Source organism: Lissotriton helveticus, chromosome 4_1, assembly GCF_964261635.1.
Source record: "Lissotriton helveticus chromosome 4_1, aLisHel1.1, whole genome shotgun sequence".
NCBI classification, from domain to species: Eukaryota; Metazoa; Chordata; class Amphibia; order Caudata; family Salamandridae; genus Lissotriton; species Lissotriton helveticus.
In genome coordinates, this window is record NC_136063.1 from 286,845,282 (window position 1) to 286,872,474 (window position 27,193).

General features: G+C 47.4%; 1 protein-coding gene across 1 annotated transcript in view; it reads right to left on the minus strand.

Moving 5' to 3' along the window:
- Positions 1-766: 766 nt before the first annotated feature.
- LOC144827991 (TSC22 domain family protein 1-like) overlaps positions 767-27,193 on the minus strand; it is a 125,320-nt gene continuing 98,893 nt past the window's right edge. The window contains 1 exon segment of the mRNA XM_078686139.1: positions 767-798. Coding sequence (XP_078542265.1) covers positions 767-798 — 32 coding nt within the window.

Below are 27,193 nucleotides of genomic sequence, written 5' to 3' on the forward strand. Positions count from 1 at the left end.
CAAGATAGAATCTCACTCATACTTTTACCCTTCCAAGATAAACAAAAAACTCAGTACTATTGAGTTTGGTAACAATAACCACTCTTATAGAATTGTATTTGCTTTCATAGAAATTTAATTCATTATATGACTTCTGAGAAATCATGACACTTGAGCTGTTTAAGTGAAATTTTCAAGATGGCGGTAATCTTGAAACGGGGTTTTTCATACATATTTGTTGCCTTATCCCCCCCCTCCTTTCCCTACTCAAATACTAAAATGAGTATTGTATACGACTTTTTTAATTGCTGTTCTCAGAGGAAAAGTGTTGAGTACCACTATTCCCTTTTTCCAGTGCTTCTTTACCGTCTCGAGTTCCTGCTCTCTTACTATTAGCCCCTGTTCTCTTCTTATTTCTGACCTCAATACAGATTTAGCTGTCCTGACAACCTCATGATTTCCCCCATAAATGCTAATTAAATATATGCATACAAGGGGCTCAACCCTCATTATCCATTGGAGTGCTGAAATTTCACTTAAATTATGTTCTCTCTCCCAAAGCACACAATATAGAACAATAAATCAGCCATTTTCAGCCACTAGATAGTTTCTCTGAGTGAAGCAGTTTGCTTAAACACAAGTATACACCCACCTTCAAAACAGTCCCCTAATGTTAGACATTTGAAGGCAGTTATATTTACAAGTGACTGCTAGTACCTATGCATAGTAGGGTGTCTTCATTCAGATCGATAAAAATCAAGAAATTTATTGAAATGTGCAATACTGATCAATGATCATAAACAACTTTGGCATATTTATCTGTTCAATGAAAAATAGACACAAATCATTAAAATAACAAAGGTGTATAGGCACATTTATATGTTGAAGTCACACCCACCTCAGCTTCGTGAAGGTCATTTGAAGCACTTGCTTTTTTACTCGAAAGAGTCACATAGCTACCACTTGAGGTTCTGCAGCTTCATGAAAGAATTTTCAGGCTTTCACATTTAACCAGTTAGGGACCTCTAGTAAATGTTTGAGGGACTCTAGGTTTGTGAATGTCTTCCCAGCCACAAGAAAAGTGAAATCCATAGTAAAATAAGTATGTGTGTGGATATATACACTCACAAATATATGAACACATATAAATATAAACACACATATATAGGAAACACAATGTCAGTTGCCATTGTGCAGTTACAGGTAGGACCACGTTACCATAGAAAATTTAATTTTTGTTTTGCCAACAACTTTGGCGATTTGGCAAATCTCCACAAAACATTCCCTTAAAAAAAGTTCACCCACTTCAGTACCTAGGAAACCTTTGGGGTGATCCATCAAGCGGAGGCTGAACTTCGCCATTCAATTTCCATAAAGAACTTGGAATAGTGATACATATTAAACAGCTGAACGGAATATACCAACTTTAGAAGAAAGCTAGATCTTTACTCAAGAAGTATGCTTTTTTGTTATCTGATGTAATTCCATTGAGTAGATTTTGAGAAACCGATGATAAAGATATATAGATATCTGGACTGTTGGTATCCACTATCCAGATATGCTCTCATTGGCCAATTTAAAGGGGACTAGTAAATCATGATTGGACGGACAACATGTTGTGGCAGCCATTATAGGACTGTACTGTCCCCATTTAAATAAATTATAGTGAATTGGAGGTTTTGGGTGACACACAAAGGAATACATATGTAGTTTGATAACAAATTTTAATCACATTATAATTCATTTGTTGATAATACCATACTACTTTTAGGCATTATGGTGTATTTATTCTAAGGTGATTTTACCCTTTGTAAAATGCTGATCCTCTGCTGGGATTTGATGAACCATGTTTGAAAGTAAATTGTTTTCTCTCATGATTTTGTCATAGGGGTTATGGAAGATGCGACAGAATCTAAAACAACAGAATATTTTCTCTGATTTCACACTGTCTTCCTCAGCCATGTGAGAATAATGTCTGACATACTGAGTAGAACATCTACTTCCAGCAGAAACAGCAGCCTGTCAGTTGATTCCTAAGTATTCTATTGCAAGTGTTCTAATGAATAACTAGAACGCTAACATTCTTACTTATGATAGCAGTGTGGCTGGCCTGAAGCCATTTTGATTGACTCCAAGCTGTAATACTTAAAACATTTCCTTTAGAATAGAACAAAGTGAGGGGATACGATTTGTTATTGAAATTATGGTTAGTGCTGTAGAAAGTAAAATTAGGGCATATTTTGAATGAGTTTTCAAATATCTTCTACATACATTTCAGTAAAACATTCGGACATGCAGACTAAAGCATGTATTTTCAACACCATCGGCAGCCTGTCAGTTAACTCCCTGGTGCTAAACTGTGGCTTTACCACAGTTGTCTAATGAGCAACTAGAGGGCGAATACTGAGAATTTATAACAAAAGTGTGGCATGCCTGAATGCCATCTTGATGGAATCGAAGCTGTAAAACTAAAAGCATTTTCTACATTAAATGAGGGAGCTTGATACTAAAAAAGCTTTGCTAGATGGCCGCCAACTCTGCCATGGCCGGTCCTCAACTCAGCTGCGACAGGAGGGGTTTATGCATGGGACTAGCTGCCTCATCATGTAAAAATAAATCATAGTTAGAAACATCCCGGCCTTGGGGAGAGAGGAATCTCCTTCACGGAGAGCTATAATGCCTTGTGGTAAAAGCCAGAGATCATTGGAAGGCGCAAGGCCGATTCACCTACTTTCGACTAAGACCGTCAGCATTGGGACATGGAACGTGAAGACCATGTACAAGACTGTCAAGACAGCCCAAGTGGCAGCAGATATGAGAGAAAACAACCTTGCCCTGCTTGGCATCAGCGAGACCAGAGGATACAGTCTGGATTGAAAAGACTGTCTCTAGGAGGAATGCGGCGGTATTCTGGAGACAAGCAAGAGAATGCCCCACATACTCATGGAGTATCACTGATGCTAACACCAGCAGCCAACAGAGCTGTGATTCTATGGAAAGCCCATGATCACAGAATCATCACAGCGAGTTGCCGCACAAAGAAAAAGAGGCTCAACATGAATGTTATCCAGTGCCATGCACCTACCACAGACTCCAGTCTATCCTGGAGAAATGCCTTGAGAGAGACATCACCATACTAATGCCACTCAATGCCATGACTGAAAGTGACGAAGAAGTTACTTACCTTTGCTAATGCCTTATTTGGTACAGACTATCTAGTCGGAGATTCATTTTTTTTGTTTGAATATCTTTTATTGCATTTTTTAGTTATTCTGTTGGCAAATACACAGATGCGAAGTAATGTCATGAGTAGTGTGCAATACAGTCATTACATGTCTCTGCAGTTGTTCAGGTGCATTGATGTATACATATACAAGACACTATAATAAAGGCAAAGTGGTGTACACAGTATGACAAGGTCGTTGGTTATAGTTGCACGACAAGTCTAGATAATTTATCGCATATCAACAACAGCAGTTCACTGAATAAACTATTTGTTTCTCAACTCCCCTCCAAAGGAATGAACAGGTTGGTGCGACAGATATGTTATACCTTTGGTACTGTGGAAAAACAGGTGTGACAACAATGCATTGTATATTCAAAGTTTGTTCAAAACTAAAAACTGTGAACAACAACCTGGGATTATAAAGATTAAAGACTGGAGGTGGTCAAATCTATGAATGTGTGGTCCAGTCGGGTCGGTCAAGATCAGGCATGTGTGGTGTCGTGTTTACGCATGAGGGTGCAGGATGCAAAGCACTGTAGGTGGGATAAGGAAGGGGGGGAAAGGGTCAGGACTGCCAATCTAGAGGTCCAATCTGAGGCTTACAGGGGGGTAAGATCTGCGTGGCGAGTGGGGGGGGTAAGGGGGTGTGGGAGGGGGGGAAAGGGGAGGGGGGATGGAGAGCTTGGGGTAGTGGGGGAGGGAGGGGGGGAAAGACAGGGGGGTACAGACAGGTCAGCGGTGCTGATGCACCTATGTCTAGGTGATACCGTTCTGTAGGCACACTCGGTATCCAGTCGGAGATTCATAACCATAGAATTATCCCCAGGCGCAAGACTGGATCTGGAAACCTTTTGTGAGCAGTACACCTGCACACCAGTGGGTGGCAGCGTATATCACTTCTGGCACAGATGATGCCACACTGCGCCAGAAATTATATACTCGGTGCCCATGTAGGCTCCACCCCAGGGCGCTAACATCAGTTTCTTTATGTGACTCTCCCTATGAAGAGCACGGAGCCACAAAAAACACTGACCACTGGTGTGGGAAACTAGGGCCCTGAAAGGGCAAAAACTCTGTCCCTAGAAATCTGTTCACACAGCAGGGAGGATGGGTGGGTTGATATGGAATCTGCCCCGAGATAGAGTCTCTACCAGATAAAGCATTACTGAAGGTTACTAACATGTTCATCTGATCGAGATGCCCAATTGCAGATTCCTTACCTTATCTTATCTTATCTTATGCTGTATTTATAAAGCGCACTGACACCGAAAGTTTCCTGGCGCTGTGATTAAGATTGAGGGTGGGGGTCGTAGCTTAAATGGAATTTGAGAAGAGCCATGTTTTTAGGCTCTTTCGGAAGCTAAGCAAGGAGTCAGAGGTTTTGATATGAAGAGGGAGGGAATTCCACAGTTTAGGTGCCAGAGAACTGAGTCTGCGACCACCCAGTTTTTTCAGTTTGACCGTCGGAGTAGTAAGGAGGTGGAGATGGGCAGAGCGAAGGTTGCGAGCCGGGCAATAAGGTTTGAAGAGGGATTCCAGAAAGGCCGGGCCCTTGGACTGCCGGGCCTTGTATACCAGGCAGCCAATTTTGAAGGCGGCTCGCTGTTCAATAGGCAACCAATGCAATTTTGGAATTATCGTCCGATTTCCTTGCTACCGGCACTTACTAAAATTTGTGAAAAGGTAGTATTCCAACAATTGGAGAGCTTTGTGGAAACCTCTAAGGCCCTCCATCCCGCTCAATCGGGCTTCAGGGCTGCTTACAGCACCGAGACGGCCTTGGTGGAAATGACCGAGGCTATTCGGGACTGTTTAGACGGGGGTGGCAGAGCGGTCCTAATTTTATTGGACCTCTCTGCTGCCTTCGACACTGTCCCTCATGACCTCCTCCTCGGCCGGCTGTCGGCTGTGGGCATCGGGGGTGTAGTCCTGGATTGGCTGTCCTCTTTTCTATCTAATAGGACCCAGCAGGTCTGGCTGCCTCCCCATGCCTCGAAGCCTAAACCTCTGTGCACAGGTGTTCCGCAGGGGTCAACTCTTAGCCCCTTACTGTTCAATGTTTATATCACCCCCCTGGTTTATCTAGCGGAACAGTTTGGGGCTAAGATCATAGGGTATGCAGACGATACCCAACTGCTGTTTACCTGGCCCGATGCCGATCTGGATACATCCACGGTCCACCTGTGTTTGTCCTCTGTATTTCGCTGGTTAACGGAGGCCCAGCTGAAGTGCAATGAGGACAAGTCAGAGGTGCTCTTTTATGGCTCCTTTCCCCCCTCGTTCAAGAGCTCACTGTGGCCTTCTAACATTCCCGGCCCTAGTGAGATGGGGAGACCTGCCAAAAATCTTGGCATTTGGTTCACGGAGGACCTAAAATTTGAGCATCACATTAAGAAGCTTACAGGCACCTGCTTCGCCACTTTGAGAATGCTACGCAAATTCTTCCCCCTACTTCCTAGGGATGCGAGGGAGTCGGTTGCTCGGGCGCTCATCTTGGCTAGGTTGGACTATGCCAATGCACTGTTTAGTGGCATACCCGCCTATTTGGTGCAGCGTCTGCAAATTATTCAGAATGCGGCCGTCCGTCTATTATTTAACATACCTAGATGGAAGAGCGTGCGCGTGGAGATGCGCACGCTCCATTGGCTCCCGGTCAGACAGCGCATTATGTTTAAATCTCTGGTGCTGGCTTTCCGGGCAACCCATGATCAAGGCCCCATCTATTTGAGAAAGAGATTTGTCAGATATGTCCCTGCACGTACCCTGAGATCTTCTACTCTGTCTAAATTGTCTCTTCCACGTTTTAAGCGGTTCAGACTTGGTGGTCAGTCGATTTCTGTGATTGTGGCCCGGGCCTGGAACGCTCTCCCTTTCCATCTGCGTTCCTTGCCAACAGTGGCTGCATTCAAAAAACATCTAAAAACTCACCTCTTCAAGAGTACAATCTGATGTGTTTTCTTTCATTCTCTGAGTCTTGATGTCTGTTTCTTTTTCCCTTGTCTCGCGCCAGGATACTCCCCAGTAATGGAGCGCGTTATAAAATGGTTTAAAGTAAAGTAAAGTAAAGTAAAGTAATTTTGCCAGAAGAGGTCTGGCGGATTGCCATTTGGGGGTTTTGTAAATAAGTCTGGCTGCCTGGTTCTGCACCAGCTGAAGGCGGCGGAGAAGGGACTTAGGTAGGCCCCAGTGAATAGAATTGGAAAAATCCAAGCGGGAGAGGACAAGAGAGATGACGATCTGCACCAAGGATTCATGGGAGAGTAAGTGGGAGATCTTACGAATTTTTCGTAGCTGGAACATGCTGGCAGAGATGATAGGGCCGACGTGAGTCTTAAGGGAAAGGTCAGTGTCGATGGTAACACCCAGACTTTTTACCGATTTCGACGGGCTGGGTGGAGTGCCAAGCTCATTTGGCCAAAAATGGGGGCCCCAATGTGAAGGACTAGTACCAGGTAGGATGAGTTCCGTCTTCTCAGGATTTAATTTAAGCTGGTTGGAAATCATCCATTGTTGGATATGCAGCATTACTGCCTGGAAGTTGGATACAGCATCAGGGGAATCTAAGGGGAAAACAATCTGCATGTCATCAGCGTAATTGAGGACAGTGCAGTTCCAGGTGCTCAGTGAGTGAATCAGGGGACGGAGGTATAAATTAAACAATAAAGGGGAAAGGGAGGATCCCTGCGGGACTCCACAGGTAATAGGAACCTGGGTAGCAGTAAAGGGGCCTAGGTGGACTGTTTGAACTCTGCCCGAAAGAAAAGACTTAATCCATTCCCAGGCAGGTCCTTGGATGCCTGCTTGTCCGACACGGTGGAGAAGAATGTCGTGATCCACCGTGTCGAACGCGGCTGATAAATCCAAAAGGACCAGTGCCTGGGGAGACCCTCTGTCGGCATTCTCCCGGAGGGTATCCAGGACTTTTAGGATAACTGCTTTGGTGGAATGCGCCGGTCTAAAGCCAGCTTGATTGGGTTCCAAGAACCCGGAGCTCTCGATGAATGCCGAGAGGCAGCTGGTAACGTAAGCCTCCAGAAGTTTAGAAGTGTAAGGCAAAAGGGAAATGGGCCTGTAATTGGCAGGGTTGGCAGGGTCAGCTCCTGTTTTTTTCAGCAGGGGAACCAATATGGCTTCCTTGAATGCCCTGGGAACCGTGCCGGAACTAAGGGAAGTGTTCAGGAGGGGGAGGATGCAGTCAGGTAGAGCAGAAAAGGTTGCCCTAAGGACTCGGGGAGGGCAACAGTCCTTGGGGGATCCAGATTTGACACGAGTGATAAGCTCAGAAAGGGTACTAAGGGTAATCGATGGAAACTGGGCAAAGGAACAGGGATTGAGAGGGGAGTAATCAGGAGGGTTAACAGGAGTGGAGAGAGGGATAGCATTCTTAATATTTACAATTTTTTGAATAAAATAGGAATTAAGCGAATTACAAGTTTCCTGGGTGGGGGCCTGGGATGGAAGTACCCTATGGTCAGATGAGAAATCGTTCAGAATTTTAAAGATTTCTTTAGATTTATCACTGGCTGTGTCCAATCTTTCCGAGATGTGTGAAACCTTTGCTTTAGTGATGGCATTTTTATATTCGTTACGGGCCCTCACAAACTTTGTGCGATCCTCCTTGGAATAGCCCCGTCTCCAGTTGCGTTCTAAGTGGCGTAATTGGAGTTTTTGTACTTTCAGTTCCTCTGAAAACCAGCGATGAGAATTGCCATATCTAGTATGAGCAAATCTAGTGAGAGGGGCGTATATATCGCTGGCTGATGACAGCCAGGTGGTTATCCCATCCGACATGGAGTCAATGTCTGAATCGGGGTGAGTAATAGGACGGGTGTTGGTCAGATGATCAAGGAATCCCTGCGAATCGTAGGAATTCCATTTACGACACGATCCCCCAGGGTGGGAGGGAGCCTTAGGTTTCCCTTTAATCGAGATGGTGACCTCGATCAAATGGTGGTCTGACCAGAGGCAAGGGGAAATGACTGGGCAGGACAGGACAAGGTTGTGAGTCCAGATATGATCCAAAATATGGCCCTTAATGTGGGTAGGGGAAGAGATGTGTTGGGACAGATTAAGGTTTGTAAAAATTTCAAAGAGTTCGATAGCATGGGGCCCGGCTTGGTCGTCATCAAACCAGTAGTTGAAATCACCGAATACAGCGAGTCGGGAGTGATGGGTGAGCAGATCAGCTACCTGCTCACTCAGACACAGAGGGAACGATGGCATCGGCTGGGGGGGGCGATAAAGAAGTACAATCGCCAAGGCACCCCCAGTGGTTTCCAGACTAATGACTATGTTATCTACCCCAGGTAGAGTGAGCGAGGCAGAGGTGAGGAATCTGAAGTTCTTATGTATGATGGCTGCTACCCCCCCTCCAGGACGACTCAATGGGCGATTTACATTGAGGATGTAATAGTCCGGGGGAAGAGCTGCCAAGATATCCGTATGAGAATCCGACGTAAGCCAGGTCTCGGTTAGGAGCAAAATGTCAGGTTTGTCCATGCTAAGCAACAAAAATAAATCAAGCTGGTGCTTCACCATGGAGCGAGTATTAAGGTAAAGCACCCGAAGGTGAGTGTCGTTGTTGAATGCCAGTGGGGGGGCTATAAGGCAGGGATGGGAGATACCATGGTCAAACTGGGAGCCAGAGATAGGTGACTTACTAGCGATCTCCAGATGGACAGTACGCTCCCGCACCCCGGGCGGTAGGGGAACGTTGGAGTATTGCAGATCCCTGAGTGCTTTTGCCGGATATATGATGGAAGGACCAGGGGTCATGGCCCCTAGGCCCGGTCGGGCGCGGACGGGCGAAGACGGGCTTGCCTTTGGCGTGCCTTCGGCGCGCCACCAGCGCGTCCGCTGAGCCCGTCCGCTGCGCCTCCGGGGTCGAGGCTCCATTTTATAGTGGCCGAGGGCGGGAGGGCGGGAGGGGGGAAGCACAGGAATGCTGACCCTGATCCCGCTCCTCACCTAAGATGGTGGCCCCCCCGAGCAGCGTCTAATCGGCTGCAAGAGGAAAAGATCAGGCGTAATCAGCAGCCAAAGGGACCCGTATTACACACAGCGAGTCTGTGTTCAGGGGCTATCAGAGGCGCCAAGAACAGCCGAGTACACAGAAGGGTAAAGTGCAAGTGACAAAAAATAGTAAAAGCTTTTTTAAAATGCGGCGATTAAAAAGTTACAAATTCTAGAATGCACAGTGAGTCCCGGCTTCCCGCCTCAGGACGTGAAAATACAGCACACACACACAATCGTAATCATTTGTGGTGTGGAGTTAAGGGGCTTTTGTAGTGCCTCAGAATAGATACCCAAGCAATACCTCCCAGTAGGTGGGTCTGGGAAACAATTTCACTCTATGAAGTCATGTAGGACTGCGCAGGCAAAATCCCTGTCCTGACGGACCTGACTGTTCAGGCAGTAGTGTTTTATGAACATGTGCAGAGAGGCCCACGTTGCTGCCTAGCAGATGTTCAGGACTGGGACCCAACTTGCTAATGCAGTTGTTAATGCCTTGGCTCTGGTGGAATGAACATGCAAGCCCTCAGAGGGTTGCTTCTTGGCCATTGCGTAGCTGATATGCTCCATCAGGGGATGGTCCAATTCTGCACGGCTTTTCCCTTCTTCGCTCTGACATGTCCCACGAAGAGATGGTTGTCCACCTGGAACTCTCTTGTGCGGGCAAGGTAGAATGAGAATGCTCTTTTTAGCTCCAGCCAGTATGTTATGTTATGTTAGGTGCCATTTGTAAAGCGCACTAACGCCGAAGCTTCCTGGCGCTGCTAGACAAAGTAAGAGGAAGAACTGAACAGAACAGCCTAACTAAGGGATGGGAAGAGATGGGTTTTTAAATGTTTTCTAAAGGAGAGGAGAGAGTGGGAGGATTTAATAGACAGAGGGAGAAGCAGTAGAGTTGTTCCTCTTCTTTCGAGGGATGTGGCAAAGCGGAAAAAGTAGGCAGGGTGATGGACCGGGCTACATGAAAAGGAGTAACCACTTTCAGCAGAAAGAAAGCTCTATTGCATAGAGTCAGCTTGTCTGGGTAAATGTTCAGGTATGAAGGCTTGGATGACACAGCCTGAAGCTCACTGACACTCCGGGAAAATGTTATTGCCACCAGGGCGTCTTCATGGTAAGGAGCATGAGAGGACAGTTGTGTAAGGGCTCAAAAAAAGCTCACATCAAGAACGTCAGGACTAGATTGAAAGACAAAGAAGAGTGGGAAACCCAATTTACCCTTACGGGCTTGGGCAAATACTAGCAATATAGAGTTTGGGAATGCCGGCAAGGGATTTTATTTGTGAGGATAATTTCCAGATTCAGACTTGTATCTTAATTTCAAACAGTAGTCTGTTCAATAAAATTGGAATCTGATATGGTTATAATCAAACTATCTAACATTCAATTATACAAGAAGACCATTCAATCAATATAGTCTGAGTAAAGATGAGAAATACGGGATAATCTTTTTTTGAAAAAATATTTCTTATTTATATCAATCGTAAATCTATAGGGTACATATCAACAGTTCGTGTTGATTGCAATGCTTACAAATGAAAAAGGAATTTCTCAATTATTCCTACAATTCATCTGAAAAACAAGTCCAATCCAATAATAAAAACAGTAAGTGACACCTATTTTTTCTTAAATTAAAGGTCACTTATATAATTAATAACAGATGGAGAAATGGACTCTATAGTCGATGTTTTGGTCTTCAGTCGTATTAATCCTTCACACCTTCTTCAGTACAACACAGTGTGCATGTGGCAGTGACCCTTCGTGAATGAATGCAGTTATGACCTCAGAATCGAATACAGTCAGAGGACTCTCAATAGCAGTCCTGGTTATTGTCTGAATTTTATCATCTTCCAGACTGATCTGTAAGCGAATTTTCTTTTTTGAGAACCAGTCCTTATTTTTTTTATTTTTTTTTCCACACTTATTTTGCTTCCAATTTGTGAAGGCAAACTAACGACGTACAGCACAGAAGCCTGTTGGATTGAAACGCAGAAGTCTCTAGAAGCCACGTGCGTCCTGACATCCCAAAAAAATAAAATAATAAATAAGGACTGGTCCAGAACAGATCTGATGAAAGGGCGCATCTGAGAGGGAGTTTGGTGTGACTTTGGACCGTTGATAGTGAACCCAACTGAATTCCAGAGGTCTGCCGAAGTCTGGCAGTGGAAGATGACAGCCTGGGGTGAGCCCGCCTTCAACAGCAAGTAGAGATAGGTGAAGACCGGCACCCCAGAACCCGACAGATGAGCTGCTAGCACTGCCATAACCTTGGTGAACACCTAAGGGGAACTGGTAAGGCCAAAGGGGAGCACAGCAAACTGAAAGTGTGCATGGCCCACAATAAACCTTAGGTAACGCCTGTGGGCAGGAAGGGCGGGAATATGGAAGTATGCATCCTGCAAGTTCAATACTACTATCCAGTCTCTCTAGTTTAGGGTAAACAAGACTTGAGCAAGCATGATCATTTTGAACTTCTCCTTCTTGAGGAAGAAATTGAGAGGATGCAGGTCTAGGATATGATGAAGGTCTCCATCATTCTTGGGCACCAGAAGGTAGAGGGAATAGGAACTACAACCTACTTCTGGCTTAGGCACAATCTCTATGGCTCCAAAGAGATGGGAACTATCAAAGGGCATGTCCACACGCGATGCTTGGACATCCTCTGAAAAGTCAGTTGTTCTCAGCTAGGCGTGGTGCCATAGGCCACAGTTGAGGAAACCACTCTGCCCAGCAAATCTATAGCGCCCAATCCACATCTGGTCGTGAACTTAGCTGCATCTCTCCTGTCAGCAACGGCCTGGGAGAGTGTGGCACGGAACTCCTCCGGAACCAACGGCAGCACCTGCACACCCGAATCTCATAGAGCATGGGAGTAATGGCCCAAAAGGCACTTGGTGTTCATTGATCGCAGTGCCAAGCTGGTGGAAGAAAACATCTTGTCTAAGGTGTCCAGCCTCATGGATTCCCTATCCTGTTGGGCAGTAGGGAATTTTCCATGATTTACATGAGAGGGTAGAGGTTTGGACCACCAAGCTCTCCATGGTAGGGTGTTGTGTGAGGAAGTTGTGGTCTCCTGGGGCTAGGTGGTGGCGGCGGGCAATTGTCCTGTTCACAGGAGTCCCTGTGCTGGCCCCAAGGAGGAGGTCGGCATGGGCTTCATTAAATATTAGAAGCAGTTCTGAAAGGGCACTCCCGGCTGAAGCACCTTTGTCAATACATACATCTTCACTACCACTGAGAGTGGGCTAAGGTCCGGGACCTCAGCTGCCCTTCTCACAGCCATTGCAAATGCAAATAAGCATGCCAGTTTCTGGAGAAGTGTTACGTTCACTGGCCTCCACCAAGTCCTCACACCAGTCCATGTTCATATATAAAGGCTGGTGTTCTTCAGGGTCCAGCAACCCCTCCCAATCCTCCCCGAGTCCTAGCTCATAGGCATAGGGCTCAGGCTCGGGCCTGAATGGAATGGCTCCAGTAGGAGCCCTTCTGGCTTCGTATCGGAGTTGGAGATCAGAAGGGGAGCAGCGCGCCAGAGGGTGCCAGGAGTGTTGACATAGTGACCAATGGCAGGTAAGATCGAGGTGGTAAGAACAGTGCCGGTGCGGATCCATCCAGCACCGGGGTTGGAGTCGCTGTTGTGGAACCAGTGGGGCCCCTACCAAACTCATGAGTTCCGAAGGCGTGCCGGCAGGAGTAGGCTACAAAAATATGAGACGCATGGCCTCGTAAAACTCTTGAAGTTGAGTGTGGGTCGCACCAATTCCTGGAAACCTGGGGAGGTGCTTGAGCCAGCCCAGGCACTGGCTCAACCACAGAGCCAAGCCTCTAATGGTGATGGTCCCACATCTTCTCTCATTGTGTCCGATTTCTTGAAGTGGGACTTACCTGAGTGACCCAACGTCTTCTAGTGCGATGAATATCTTGGGCTCTGTGACTATTCCCTGGACCTTTCCCTCGACCAGGATCAAGAATGCATGACATTGGACATAGAGCCTCCAGGAGCTTGAAGGCCGCTCCCTCAAGGCCTTCGGATTCATCGTGCGACAGTTGACGCTGGTCTTCATGTCATGCTCGGGCTCGAGGTACCGGAGGCAAACAAGGTGCAGGTCCATCACCGACATTAATCGGTGACAGGTGCCTCAGGGCTTAAAGCTGGCCTTCCTAGATGACATTCATGCCACACCAGGAGAAGACTTTCTCAAAAGACTTCTGCAAAAGTTGAAAAAAGGCTAGTGAAAAACTAACTAGGGGTAGATCTCTCCAGATCTGCGCTGACTGAGAAAAGAACTGACGTCAGTGCGCAGGGGTGGTGCCTATGTAGGTACCATACACGTCACTTCGGGTGTGACAACGCCACGCAGAGCCGAACAACACCACCTACTGCCATGCATGGTACTGCTCCCAATAATCTTTCTCATCTAGTCAGAAGCCTGGTGATAATTCTACAGTAAGGAATCTGCAGCTTGAAGTCTCTATCAGATAATCATGGGCAACCATGGCCTTGGTGACATGAACGAGAATGGTGAAAAGCTTACAGATCTCTTTACCCTGAGCAGTCTGGCAATAGGCAGTTGTGTATTACCTTACAGAAGAGTACACAAGGCAACATGGGTGTCACCAGACCATTCAACAGTAAATCAGATCGACCATATCTGCATTGCCAAGAAGTTTTGGAGGTCCCTGCAGGATGTGAGTAAGTATGGGCGAAATTTGCGAATTCGCGGTCCGCGAAATCACGCGAAAGCGAATTCGCGATCCGCAGAATTCACGAATTCGTGCGGATTTGCGGATTTTTTTTGCGTGTTTGCGGGGTTATTTGCATATTCACGGACCGCTTGAAGCGCACCGACCGCAAGGTTGCCTGTGCGGTCGTACATGGGCGCGGCAATCTTGTGCGCGTTGCGTATTTCCGTTTCTTGGCGCTATTGGCAATCTCGCGTTGTGTGCGGCGCGCTATGACGAGTTTGCGCTTGCTTTTGCGTGCTCGTGGGGGAAATATCGCGCAAACTTACCCACACGGTCCTCAATGGGCATGGCCATCTTGTTTTTCATTCATTGCTATGGTCCTGTGCATGCTTTTTGAATCCTGCTTGAATCTTTGCCATCCTTTCTTTCTTTGAACTTTTTTTTGCTTTTTTTTGTTCATTATCTATCTCTCTATTTGTTTAGATCTATATTTTGTGGTTTTTTCAACTTTTTGTTACTTTATAACTACTTTTTTGGTTTAGCTCTCTCTTTCATGTTATTTTTTTTTCTTCCCCCTATTCTTTTCTTCTTTCGGCCAGGACCATGGCAAAGGGAGCCGGCAAATCAAAGGGGAAGGGTCCCGCACCCCGTAGCCGGCTCCCTTGTGGGTGATTTAGGGGAGTTGATGTAGTGGCCAGGGAGGTTTTTACCGCGGTGGAGGTGGCCGCCCTGATTTTTTTTGTTCTGCGCCACCTCCCTAAGACCGTGGCAGCAGGGGGCAGGCCCGGTCAAGGGTATAGCCTCCGGGAGCGTCGGCAGCGTTGGGATAAGGTGTGCCGGGCCATGCGGAGGGAGTCGGGGGTCCGGCGCACCTACGACCAAGCGACGCACCGGTGGGCCGACATCCTCGACCGGGAGCTGGACCTGCTCCACCTGCTAGGTGTGGAGATCCCTGGCCTTGGTTAGTAGCTATTTAATAACTACTTTGTATTCTTCTGCTCTGTGTTATATTGCTAATATATGTTTTTCCCGAAGAGCAAGAATGCTGACTATTCAATTACATTGCAGGTAAAATAGTGTTTAAATAGCTTCTGTGATTGCAGGTGCTCGCCTCGTCAGTGGCGTTACTACTATGCTTACTTGTTTGCAACTTTGTGCTCATTTGGCCTGAGAATATGTATGAGTGTAGTACTTTACAGAACTGCGTAATGCTAGAGAGACTAGAGACTCAAGTCAAGTCCTTCCTTTGTACTCCTGCTGCCACTAAGAAGAAGAGATAGTGATGGATTGATAGGTTGAGTATATTATGACTTGTTATTAGTGGAAGTAGGACATTTTTTAGTGCTCTGCAATTATGATGACGTACTGTGTCTGTCACGTCGCGTGCTGCTATTAGACCTTCCCAGCAATGCCCCCAGACCAGTCAACCCACCCGCAAAAAAGTAGAACACCCCCAAACAGGCAAATGCAAAATCTCACACTTAGAATATTTTCGGCCTAGTTCCCAGATCACTCCATGCGCGATCTGCAGCTAGGCCATAACTCCCCTTTTCCACCATGGATTTCCTTAAAAACAAATGCAATCAAAATTAGACTGTGCCAGCAGTGCTCCCAAACCCCAAAACCCACCCCCAATAACCTAGAACTCCCCCAAACAGCCCCCCCAAAACAGGCAAGTGAGCAAAAATGGAAAAACTCTTTCACCAGGGATTTTTTCCAAAGCACTTGCGCCCGATATTAGATCTTCCCAGCAATGCCCCCAGACCCGTCAACCCACCCGCAAAAAAGTAGAAGACTCCCAAACAGGCAAAAAGCAAAAATGCAAAATCTCACACTTAGAAAATTTTCGGCCTTCCTTCAATTCTGTCCAAACGCGCTCTGCAGGTAGGCCATAACCCCCCCTTTTCCACCATGGATTTTCTTCAAACCACTTGCAATCAAAATTAGACCTCCCCAGCAGTGCTCCAAGACCCCCCGACCCAGCACCGCAAATCTAGAACACCCCCAAAGAGCCCCCCAGAAACCTGCAAAACTGGTATATTGAAAACATAGCAAATTGCGCTGTTCACAAAAAACACAAAAAACAAACAGCAATTGGTTTCAACAGAGACAGACAGCCATTGCTGTCCACTGCATGCCATCTTCTCATTATTCATTACCTGTTCTACTTTTTGTCCGCATCTTCTTCGGAAAGTGAGGGCCCACAGGGCAGCCTCTCCTGTCAATTTCAGAAGTAAGTCTGTCAACAATCAGCAAGCATGTAGTCAGTCAGTAATTTCAGTCCCACTTGAAGGGACGCGTCTACGAAGACAACGTTTCTTTATTCTCTATAATCCATCCATCTGCCTTGAGGGAAATGGATAGGGGGAGTCTGGAGGAGGAGGATAGAGGAGCATGATTGAGTTGTGAACTTGTGAACCTCAGGAATGCAGACTGCGGCACCTTCAAATCAATAAGGAAAATAAGATGAAGACAGTTCTGATGATGGACTTGTTGTGATAAGGTGATTAGAGTTTTGTTCTGGTAAAAGTTGCAAAACAAAGAAAGACACACAGGAATAAAAATGAATAAGGATGAAAAAAAAGGAAGTCATTTTCAGGCCTCGGTGTCAGGGAAGTAGAGCTCGTCCTCAAAGTCTATGAATTGAGACGGGAGTAGGTCAGGTAACAGAGAAGAACTTCCGTCGGCATCACCTAAGTCGGTGTCCTCTTCTTCCTGCGTGCATTCACGTATTTTGTAATCGGGTGGTATGAAGTGCTGATTCATCTTGATTATTGTTAACCTCTCCACATTTTTGGGCAAGAGGCGGGTCTTTTTTGAAGTTACAATGGCACCAGCAGCACTTAAAACACGTTCAGAAGACACGCTTGTGAGTGGGCAAGACAAATAATTTAGAGCCAGGTTGGTGATCAGTCGCCATACAGGCCTTTTCCTATACCAATACAGCAATGGGTTCTCATTAAGACAGACCTCTGTTAGGTCATCCAAATAGGCCTGCACCATCGACTCAAGGTTCTCCAGAGTTGCTCCACTTTGTGTACCATCTGTGGCCTTTGCAGCAGTGGACCGAGCAAACCCTTGCTGAGTTAGCCAATCCGCTTCCGACAATATTTTTTTTGGGCCTGACGCAGGTGAGGATGATGATACGGTTACTGGTGTCGTTAACGGCTGTGAGGGAAAGTGACTCCCTTCGGCCACGGATTCAGAAGTGGAACTTGACACCAGATGGCCTGCTGATTCAGTTGTACTTGTGCTGCCTCCTTGAACTTTCTGCCGCTCTTTTTCGAACCGAGTGGCTGACACAGCTAGCCAATGTTTGTACTTTGAAACATCTGCTTCGTCAAAAGGAAAGAATGCTTTGCTGGCAACTGCCTTTTTGTACCGTGGATCCAGAATAGTGGCACAAATGTAATGTTGTTGTGTATGTATGTTTTTAAGCCTTTCATTGTGAAGTAGGCGCCTTAATAACTTCTCTGCCAAATCATATGCTTCCCGCTTTTCAGCATCATCTCTGAACGTTGAAGACGCGTCCTTCAGTTGGTGCTCTAGCAAGACCAACAATGGGATAGCTTTGCCCAAAGAACAGTCCTCCCTGCTGACTTCACGCGTGAAGATCTCAAAAGGACTAAGCATGTCTGTCAGGCTTGCAATTAGCTTCCATTCCTCCAACTCTAGCCTCATGTCTTTATGAGTAGAACCCAGTTTATAGACATAATCATTTATCACCCCCCCACTGCTCAGACAGACGCTCAAGCATGTAAAAGGTTGAGTTCCAACGTGTTGCCACCTCTTGGACGAGTCCTTTGACTGGCAGTCTACGTTCATGTTGAATGGTCCTCAGCTGCTTCCGGGCCTTAAAAGAATGGCTGAAATGTGTGCAGATTCTTTGGCAGATGGTCAGTAATTTGATGACTGTCTTCTTTTTTCAAGAATTCTTGCACCACGATGTTAACACTGGTCGCCAAACACGGCACTCTGAAATATTCACCATCAGTCATGGCCCTAACTATATTACTGCCATTATCCGTGGAAACATAACCAACTATGCGATTTCTTGGATGCAGCCATTCATTGACCTTCCTGTTAAACTCCTCCAAAAGGTTAGGTGCAGTGTGAGATTTCTCCATGGCAAACATGCCTACTGTTGCATGTTTGCGAGTAGCTTGGAAAACTGTGTCTGTGTCAACACCCGCTTGTTTTAACTGTTCTTTGACCCCTGCAAAAGAGACCCAGTGTGCAGTGATGCACATGTAATCAAGGGCTTGGCAACTGGTCCACATGTCTGTTGTCATGTGGATAGTGTGAACAGCACTCTTCAGAATAGCTGCACCAATCACCTCCAGCACATGTTGGCAAAATAGAACCGGCTAGGAACCTTCCATTTAGGGCAGTCTGTTGCCACAAATTCAAGAAAACCCACCCCTTCCACGAAAGAGAAAGGGAGAAGGTCCAGCCCTAGCATTTTAGCCAGCTTTGCGTTGGCTGGTTGCGTTCAAATGGCGCCTCCGACCAAAACATGCTTGTAATGGTGGGCTGGGCCGTTTTACGTGATGATGATGATGATGATGATGCAGACTTCAAACCAGTTAGGCTCATTGATGTCGTTTTTTGCATTGGTGTCTGTCCCACACTCTTAGTGTGCCTCATACATGTTGCAGGTGTCGAGGGTGTGGGCGCTACCACTGCAGTGCTGCTGCCAGGGGTACTGGGTATACCAGAAAAAGTGTTGGTCGGTTCTTGACTTCCCCCCTGCACGGTCAGCCCCTCGTCATCATCAGATGCAATATCAATGTCTACATTTGGATTTGTACTTTTGGCTTCCCGGATCTTCCTTAGGTGCGCCTCCCACTGGATAATGTGGTATTTTTTTAGATGACCTCTCTGGCCTCTGGTACCATAGTTGGTACCAAGCTTACCCCGACTAACTGCTTGTCTACAAATCGAACAAATTACCATGTTTTCCGCCTTTTGGCTAACAGTAAAGAAGTCCCAAACTGGGGACTGGAGATGACTGCTGGTGGTGGAGGTGATACTTTGAGTTTCAATGCCAGATGAAGTGGAGGATGGGCGTGGCTGAATTCGTTTCTGTTGTTCACTTACAGCACCACTACTTGAGATAATGGAGGTCAAACTGGATGGAGGTCCCTGCCGGCCTTTCTGACTAAAAAATATGGAAGCTGTGGGTCGTTTTGGTGTTGTAGTTAACTTTGTTGGTGGTGGTACCAGTGCCACTCCGCCCACATCCCGCTCAGCAGCAATTTGGGATAGGGTGAAAATGTCTGTCTGCTGCATGCCCGCTGGGGCTGGAGTGACATCTGTGATGACTGGGTCGTCGTCAGACTGTTCATCAGCAGCAGAAGACACCACTTCTTGCTCGTCGTCATCACACATAAGTCGAAGCCTTGCGGGAACCTTCCTTTTAGGCTTAGCTACCTTTGTCGGCTCATGGCATGCCTCACTCTCAGACTGAATTTGTGGGTTCCAATCAGGATCAAGGTCATCAGAATGAAGGGGGCTTGAAGAAGAAATTGTAGTAGTAGTAGCCCTCCTTGACCTTTTTCTTGCTGGGGATCTGGAAGACAATGGATCATCCTCAGGAGGAGTGGCTTCCTCGGATGATACCTCTGCTTGAATATCAATTTTCTGATGTGCCCCTACTTCTGGATGAACAAGCGTTGTAGGCAGTTGTGCCACTCCATGAACCTCTAGTTGCACCTCTCCATGCACCTCTCCATGCACCTCTCCATGCACCTCTCCATGCGCCTCTCCATGCGCCTCTCCATGCGCCTCTCCATGCGCCTCTCCATGCGCCTCTCCATGCACCTCTGCTTGCACCTCTGCTTGCACCTCTGCTTGCACCTCTGCTTGCGCCTCTCCTTGCGCCTCTCCTTGCGCCTCTCCTTGCGCCTCTCCTTGCGCCTCTCCTTGCCCATGTACTTGCGCTTGTACTAGTTGCAGCTGTGGTTGTTGAACACTTGTCAGCTGAGTTACACCCGGCGTTGATTGGATGGTACTTTCTTGTGATGAGCCAACATCACTGGTCGATGGTGATTGAACAACCAAAGTGGCTGCCGCAGCAGCACTCATGGTCTTGGACCTAACTTGGCGTGGTGGCACTGAGCCCAATGAAGCGGAGGTGCTGCTTCCAGCTTAGTCCCCGGCGGACACCGCTGCTGCTGCAGGCGTATTTTTTTTTCTCAAAAAAGGTGTCGATGGGCACACCAGTCTCCTTGGTATGTGGTGCCACTTGCTTCTACTGCTCCTTTTTACTGGCAGTGGCACTGGCAACTTTTTTCGCTGAGGCGCTACGGCCACCTTTCTTTGGGCCCATCTTCTTCAGATTTCAGAAGAACAGCAGGCCGCAGTTGCACGAGTTGCAGAGTTGTCTTGTCTGTGGCCACACGTGACGTTGTGCTGCACACACCGCTGCAGGACTTCTTCCTGGCACTGGTGGTTCTCTTGTGCACCTAAAAGCAATGGAAGCCAGAGGAACATCAGTTAAACACCCCATAAAGTCGAAAAACACACAAAAATCACCCCAATCCAATGCCATCCATGCCCTCAATGATGTTTAAATTCAAGACACCCCACAGAAAGACTTGGTCCATGCACCACTGAGTACCCCTGGGCCTAATGGATTAAAGCAAGGAAAACTGGGTGCAGGCCTGAGCACACTGCCTGGCTTCAAAATGGCCCCTTGAGCCTTGACCCCACCACATGGCCAGGCCATGCCTTGACCAGGCCTCAAAATGGCCCCCACCCACATGGCCAGGCCCCAACACCACCCCAAAAAGTCAAAAAACACACACAAATCACCACAATCCAATGCCATCCATGCCCTCAATGATGTCTAAATTGAAGACACCCCACAGAAAGACTAGGCCCATGCACCACTCACTACCCCTAGGCATAATGGATGAAAGCAAGGCAAACTGGGTGCAGGCCTGAGCACACTGCCTGGCTTCAAAATGGCCCTTTGTCCCCCACCACATGGCCAGGCCCTGCCTGGACCAGGCCTCAAAATGGCCCCCACCCATATGGCCAGGCCCCAACACCACCCCAAAAAGTCAAAAAACACACAAAAATCACCCCAATCCAATGCCATCCATGCCCCCAATGATGTTTAAATTCAAGAGACACCCCACAGAATGACTAGGTCCATGCACCACTGACTACCCCTGGGCATAATGGTTGAAAGCAAGGCAAACTGGGTGCAGGCCTGAGCACACTGCCTGGCTTCAAAATGGCCCCTTGACCCCCACCACATGGCCAGGCCCTGCCTCTACCAGGCCTCAAAATGGCCCCCACCCACATGGCCAGGCCCCAACACCACCCCAAAAAGTCGAAAAACACACAGAAATCACCACAATCCAATGCCATCCATGCCCTCAATGATGTTTAAATTCAACACACCCCACAGAAAGACTTGGTCCATGTACCACTCACTACCCCGGGCCTACTGGCTAGTGAAGCTTTACAGGCACCCCAAAATAAAAATAAAAATCCACATATAGTGAGCTAAAATTCAATGACATAAATGATATTTAAGTTCAACAAAACTCACAGAAACAGTTGTATCATGCACCCATGACTAACCATGGGCCTACTGGATACTGTGGCTACCCACAATATGTTTTTTTTAAGTTGTGAAAAAGTTTTAAAATTGTAGTTGCAGCAACTGCAATCCCCCAAACAAACAACACCAACTTACTTGTAAAATCTCAAATCCAAAAGTGATCCAAAAATTCCAAAGTCCAAAAAGTCCTCAAATACAAATATCCAGAAGCAGCCACAGAAAGTAATCCTTCCAGCTCCAGATCCAAATGAAAAGTGAACAGGAGATGGACAAAGCACTGGGAGGAGCCTGCTGGACAGGAACAGGAAGTTGGAGACTCTGGGGCACTTCCTTCCTTCCTCCCACCCCCCTCCCCAAAAGTGGAGCCAAATCAAGTTATTCTGATCAAAATAATGATTTTCAGAAGGTTTATGCTGCCTGCGGTGGATTTCTTGTGCAGAATTGAATTTTTGCAATTTCGGGAAAGCGAGTTGTTCAAATCTCCCGCTGGATGTCAGTTGCGCGCCGCATCTACGTTTTCGGTATTGTTTACTCACGCGATCGCGGGACCTTATGACGTACTCGCGTTGTCAAACTCTCGCTGTGCAAGATGGCGGACCGCGATGACGTAATTGCGGTCGAAAAACTCACGCGCGATCACGCAGCAAGATCCAAAATGGCGCAGCACACGCAAACCGGGAGAAAAACAACTTGGCGAACACAGAATCACGGTAAGTCAACCCAGCCCGCGCAATATTGTATTTTTCAAGCGCGACCAAGCAAGAAAATCCGCAGCTTGCGAATTTGTTGGCAAATTCGCGTGATTCGCACACCGAGAATTTGCCAAAAACCCGCAAATTCTGCGCACGAAACGGATTTTACGCCCAAGCTTAGATGTGAGAGTGATGAGAGGAGCGAACATGGCATGAAACCATCAACTTGTGGTGGCCAGGTTAAAGCTGAAGAAAGCATGGATGGATCAGACAAACCAACGCCAATAATATAACATCACTCTCCTCAAAGATGCACAGAAACAAAGTGACTACTCAGACACCCTCTTTAACAAGTTTCAAGTCTTGCAAGAACTAGAGGGTGTCAAATAGCCAGTAGAAAGTCAGTGGGAGAAGAAACAGTGACATCAACCTTCCAGGAAGTATTGGGTCCCAAAAAATAATAAAGAATGGATGTCTACAAAGACTCTTGGCAAAATCCAAGAGAGGAAGGAAAGGAGTCCACCAGGGTTGTTTGCTCTCTCCTTTTCTCTTCCTGCTGACCATTGACTTGATCATGAAGATACCTGCAGCAAAGAGAAGAAATGGGATCCAGCGGACACCTCGGACGCAGCTCAAATACTTGAACTTTGCAGATGACCTGGCCCTTCTCTCACATACCCATTTGCAGATGCATGAGAAGACTAACAATGTGGCAGCCACGTCAGCACAACTTGGCCTCAACATCCACAGAAGAAAACCAGGATCCTGACGGCTAACACAGCCAGCACAACTGTAGTCACTCTTGCAGGCGATGCACTGGAAGCGGTTGAAGCCATTTCACCTACCTGGGCAGTGTCATAAATCAGTAGAGTGGCATAGACGCTGACGTCAAGCAAGTATCGGCAAAGCAAGGGCTGCCATCATTCAGTCAGTGGCGTCACACAGGCCCCGCAGTGGGGGAGCGAGCTGCAGGGTGCCCTCTCTTCACAGAACTCAGGTCTGAGTGCTATGGATAGAATCCAGAGCAGGGCCCCTATGTGTACCTGGCAGGGGATCCCCTCAACTTTCGTTACAACACTGCATTCAGCTAAAGAAGATCTGGATCTCCAAGAACCTAATGCTGCAAACCATTATCAGACTTTTTAACACCATCGTAGAATCGGTCCTTCTGTATGGAGCAGAACCTTGGACGATAACAGTGACTACCACCAACAAAGTCCAAACCTTCATCAACACCGGTCTGAAGAAAATCCTCCAAATCCGCCGGCCAGGCACCAACCGTAACAATGACCAATGACAACAAACTCCCTGCTATTGAAGAAATCATGAAAAGATGCTGGTGCTGGATAGGTCACACTATCGGCAAGATCACATCAAACACCACCGAGCGAGCCCTGACCTGGAACCCTCAAGGGAAAGGAAAAGAGGAAGGCTAAGAAACACCTGATGCTGAGGCCTTGAGGCTGACTGCAAGGATATAGGTTACGCCTGGAGTCAGATGGAAAGAAAAGCTCAGGACAATACCCCAGAAGAGGTAGTAGGCATAAGTAAGTAAGATGGTCACCAGAGAAAGCAAGAGGGCAGAGAGCAAGAAAGAGGGACAGTGGCAGCAAAATCGACCATGGAGAGCAAGAGGAATGGATAGGGACAAGGACTCAGAAAATGGAGGTTGAAAGGGCAGCAAGCTGACTATTTAGGGTAGGTGGCAGAGGTATTTGCAGCACAATAGACAACGCAGGGCAGTGACAGTGCAACGGAACATGGAAGACTAGAGAGAGGGGGTAGGAGCACACACACAGACAATGGAGGGCAGGAGGCAGCAGGTTGACCATGCTGGGCAGGTAGGAGGGGCAGTGGCAGCACAACAGACTGTGGAGGTTAGGAGGGAGGGGGTAAGGGCATGCCAACTGTCTACTGAAGGTAGAAAGGAGGGTACAGGGCCACATAATCAGACAATAGAGGGCAGGGGATATCAGTAAAACAAGTTAATCACGCATAGCAGGTGGGAGGGGCAGTGGCAACACAATGGACCATGCACGGCAGGCTGGAGAGGAAGTAGCAGTACAGCAGACCATGTAGGAGAAAGGTAAGTGCATGAAATCAGACAACGGAGGCTGGGGGAGGGGTAGGGACAGTATTCTGACCACACAAAGCAGGCAAAAAGGGCAGTGCAGCACAATGGACCATACTGGGCAGGCAGGAGAGGCAATGGCAACACAACAGGCCATGGATGGCAGAAGATAGGGTGTAGAGGCCCACACATGGAAAACGGAGGACAGGTGGGAGTAAGGCAGGGCAGGAGTAGAAAGCTGACCATGAAGGGCAGGCGGGAGGGGCAATGACGGCACAACTTACCATGGAGTGCAGCAGGGAAGGAATAAGGGCACATGCATGGACAATAGAGGATAGAGCACCACACTTGACAGGTGGGAGGTTTAGGTGCAGCACAGCGGGCCATGGTGGGCAAGAGGGAGGGAACAGGGGCATGCACAAAGGCCCATGGTGGGTAGAGGGGAGGGGCTGCACCCAGATAGTAGAGAACAGGGGCAGTGGCAGCAAACAGACCACAGTAGGCAGTATGGAGGGGCAGCACAATGGACCATGGAGGACAGAGAGGGAGGGGATAGGGGCATGGGCTTCGGCAAAGGAAGACAAAGTGGAGTGGGTAGGGACTGGAGCGACAAGCTGATCATGATGGGTAGGCTGAAAGTGGAAGTGGCAGAACAACAGATCAAGCAAGGCAGGCAAAAGGGGCAGTGGTAGCTTATAGAAACATGGAGTGTAAGATGAAGGGAACTCGTCATGCAGACATACATTGGAGTGCAGGGGAAACAGGGTAGGGGCAGCAAGCTAAGCATGAAGGCCAAGCAGAAGGGAAGTTGCAGGGGCATAGACTTGGACAACAGGCAGCAGGAGGAAGGGTCAGAAAGCTAGCCATGCAGGGCAGGCAAGTAGGGCAGTGGAAGCTCAATGACCACACAGTGCAGGAGTGAGGGGACAATGGTCTGGACCTGGACATTGGGGGGCAGGGCCACACACAGAGAATGATGGGCAGGGAGGGGGAGGCAAGAGTAGGGGCAGCAAGATGACCACATAGGTCAGTTGGGTAGAGGCAGGAAGCTGTCCACAGAGGTATTGGCAGATGGGGCAGATGGTGAACAGAGTACAGTTAGAAGGGGGACAGTGGCAGCAATCTGATCACAGTGAGCAGGCCGACATGTGCAAGGTCTACATAATGGACCATGGAGGGCAAGAGGGAGGGGCAAGAGCATGCACATGGAGAACAGGGGGAAGGGAGGGGCAGGGCCAGACAGCAGACCACAGAGGGCAGGCGGCATGGACCAGGGGCATGCAGATGAAAAACAGAAGATAGACAGAAGGGAGGTAGGGGCAGCAATCTGACCATGGAGGGAAAGCAGGAAGGGTCAGGGGTACAAAGATGGAGAATATTGGGCGGGCAGGAGCAGCAAGCCGACCACAGAGGGCATGATGCAGTGGGCTGGCTACCAGCAGCAGGTGGGCTTGTGCCGACCCTCCTGCTGCGAATGGCCAAAGGCTGTGCAGTAGAGGTGTTGGCTTAATATGTTAAACAAAACTAGAAACTCACTGACAAAAACAAAGATTAAATATATACATTATACTCAGGTATAATATTATGATGTTCCCCAACATTTTAAAAAAAAACAGAAATTCACAGAAAAAAAGTTATAGTAACTTTCTAGTTAGGCATGGTATTAAAATATTAACTTACATAAAGAAAACCCTAGAAATGCACTTTTCATATAACATGGCATGAGTGATTGAATATGTGGGGTCATAAGCAGTGCATTGAGGGGTCACAAGTAATAGTTAGCTCACTGAAATATAACTGGTGAATTTCGGTGTTTTTTTTTAGTTTTCAGTGTTAATTTTGTATTCATTTCATCACGTTACTATAGTGTTACTATAATCACGCAAAAATATATATTTATTTATTTTATTTATTTCCTGAAATGTATACAGCGCATAGCTGCCCCAGTGACGAGGCGTCCTAGCGCTACCCAAATGCCAATCGACCACTCCAAGCCAAGGAAGTAATCTACGCAGGGAAAAGCCAGGTCTTTATGGCCTTTTGAAATGCCAAGTTGTTCTGAAGTCCTCTAATTGAGATCGGGAGGGAATTCCAGAGGTGCGCTGCCTGGACCTTGAAAGATTGGCCACCTGCTCTGGCTCTTCGAAATCGGGGGATACAAACTGAGCCAGAGTTGGCAGAGCGCAGGGGGCGATTTGGCACATACTGGACCAGAAGATCCGCTAAGATCGGCGGTCCTTGTTGTGTCAGAATTTTGTGGGCTACACACAAAGTCTTGAAGTGAATTCTTTTAGTTATCGGCAACCAATGAAGTTTAGGCAGAAGGTTCGCAACCGAACAAGATTTAGGAAGTGCTAGCAAGGCACGAGCTGCAACATTCTGAATTCTTTGGAGATGAGAGGTACAGGATTTGTTGGCACCTAGGTAAAGTGAATTACCATAGTCTAACCTCGATAGAATTGTGGCTTGAAGAATAGTTTGGTGGACCTTAGGTGAAAAATAGCCTAGTAGAGGTTTCAGCCCTCTCAGGAGACCAACACATGATCCAGCTAAGGCCTTTGATTGTGCGTCAAATGAGAGCTCACTATCTATCCAAAAGCCTAAGTTCTTTACTGCCCTTTTTGGCAGAGGTGCAGGATTTAGTTTGTCAGGCCACCACTGTTCAGACGAGAGAGCCCTGTCTCTTCCTATCACAAGTATTTCTGACTTGGCAGCATTAAGCTGTAAGCAGTTAGCAGTCATCCAGTCAGAAATAGCTAGGAGGTCCTCTTTAAATTTAAAACGATTATCTTGACACTCTTTTGAAAAGACGATAACTAACTGGGTGTCATCGGCATCAGTGATGTCATTTGAGATGTCATCAGTGATGTCATGAGTGATGTCACTGACCATGTCATGAGTGATGTAATATGTGACGTCATCAGCAGTGCATTGCGGGCGCGCGAGTTATA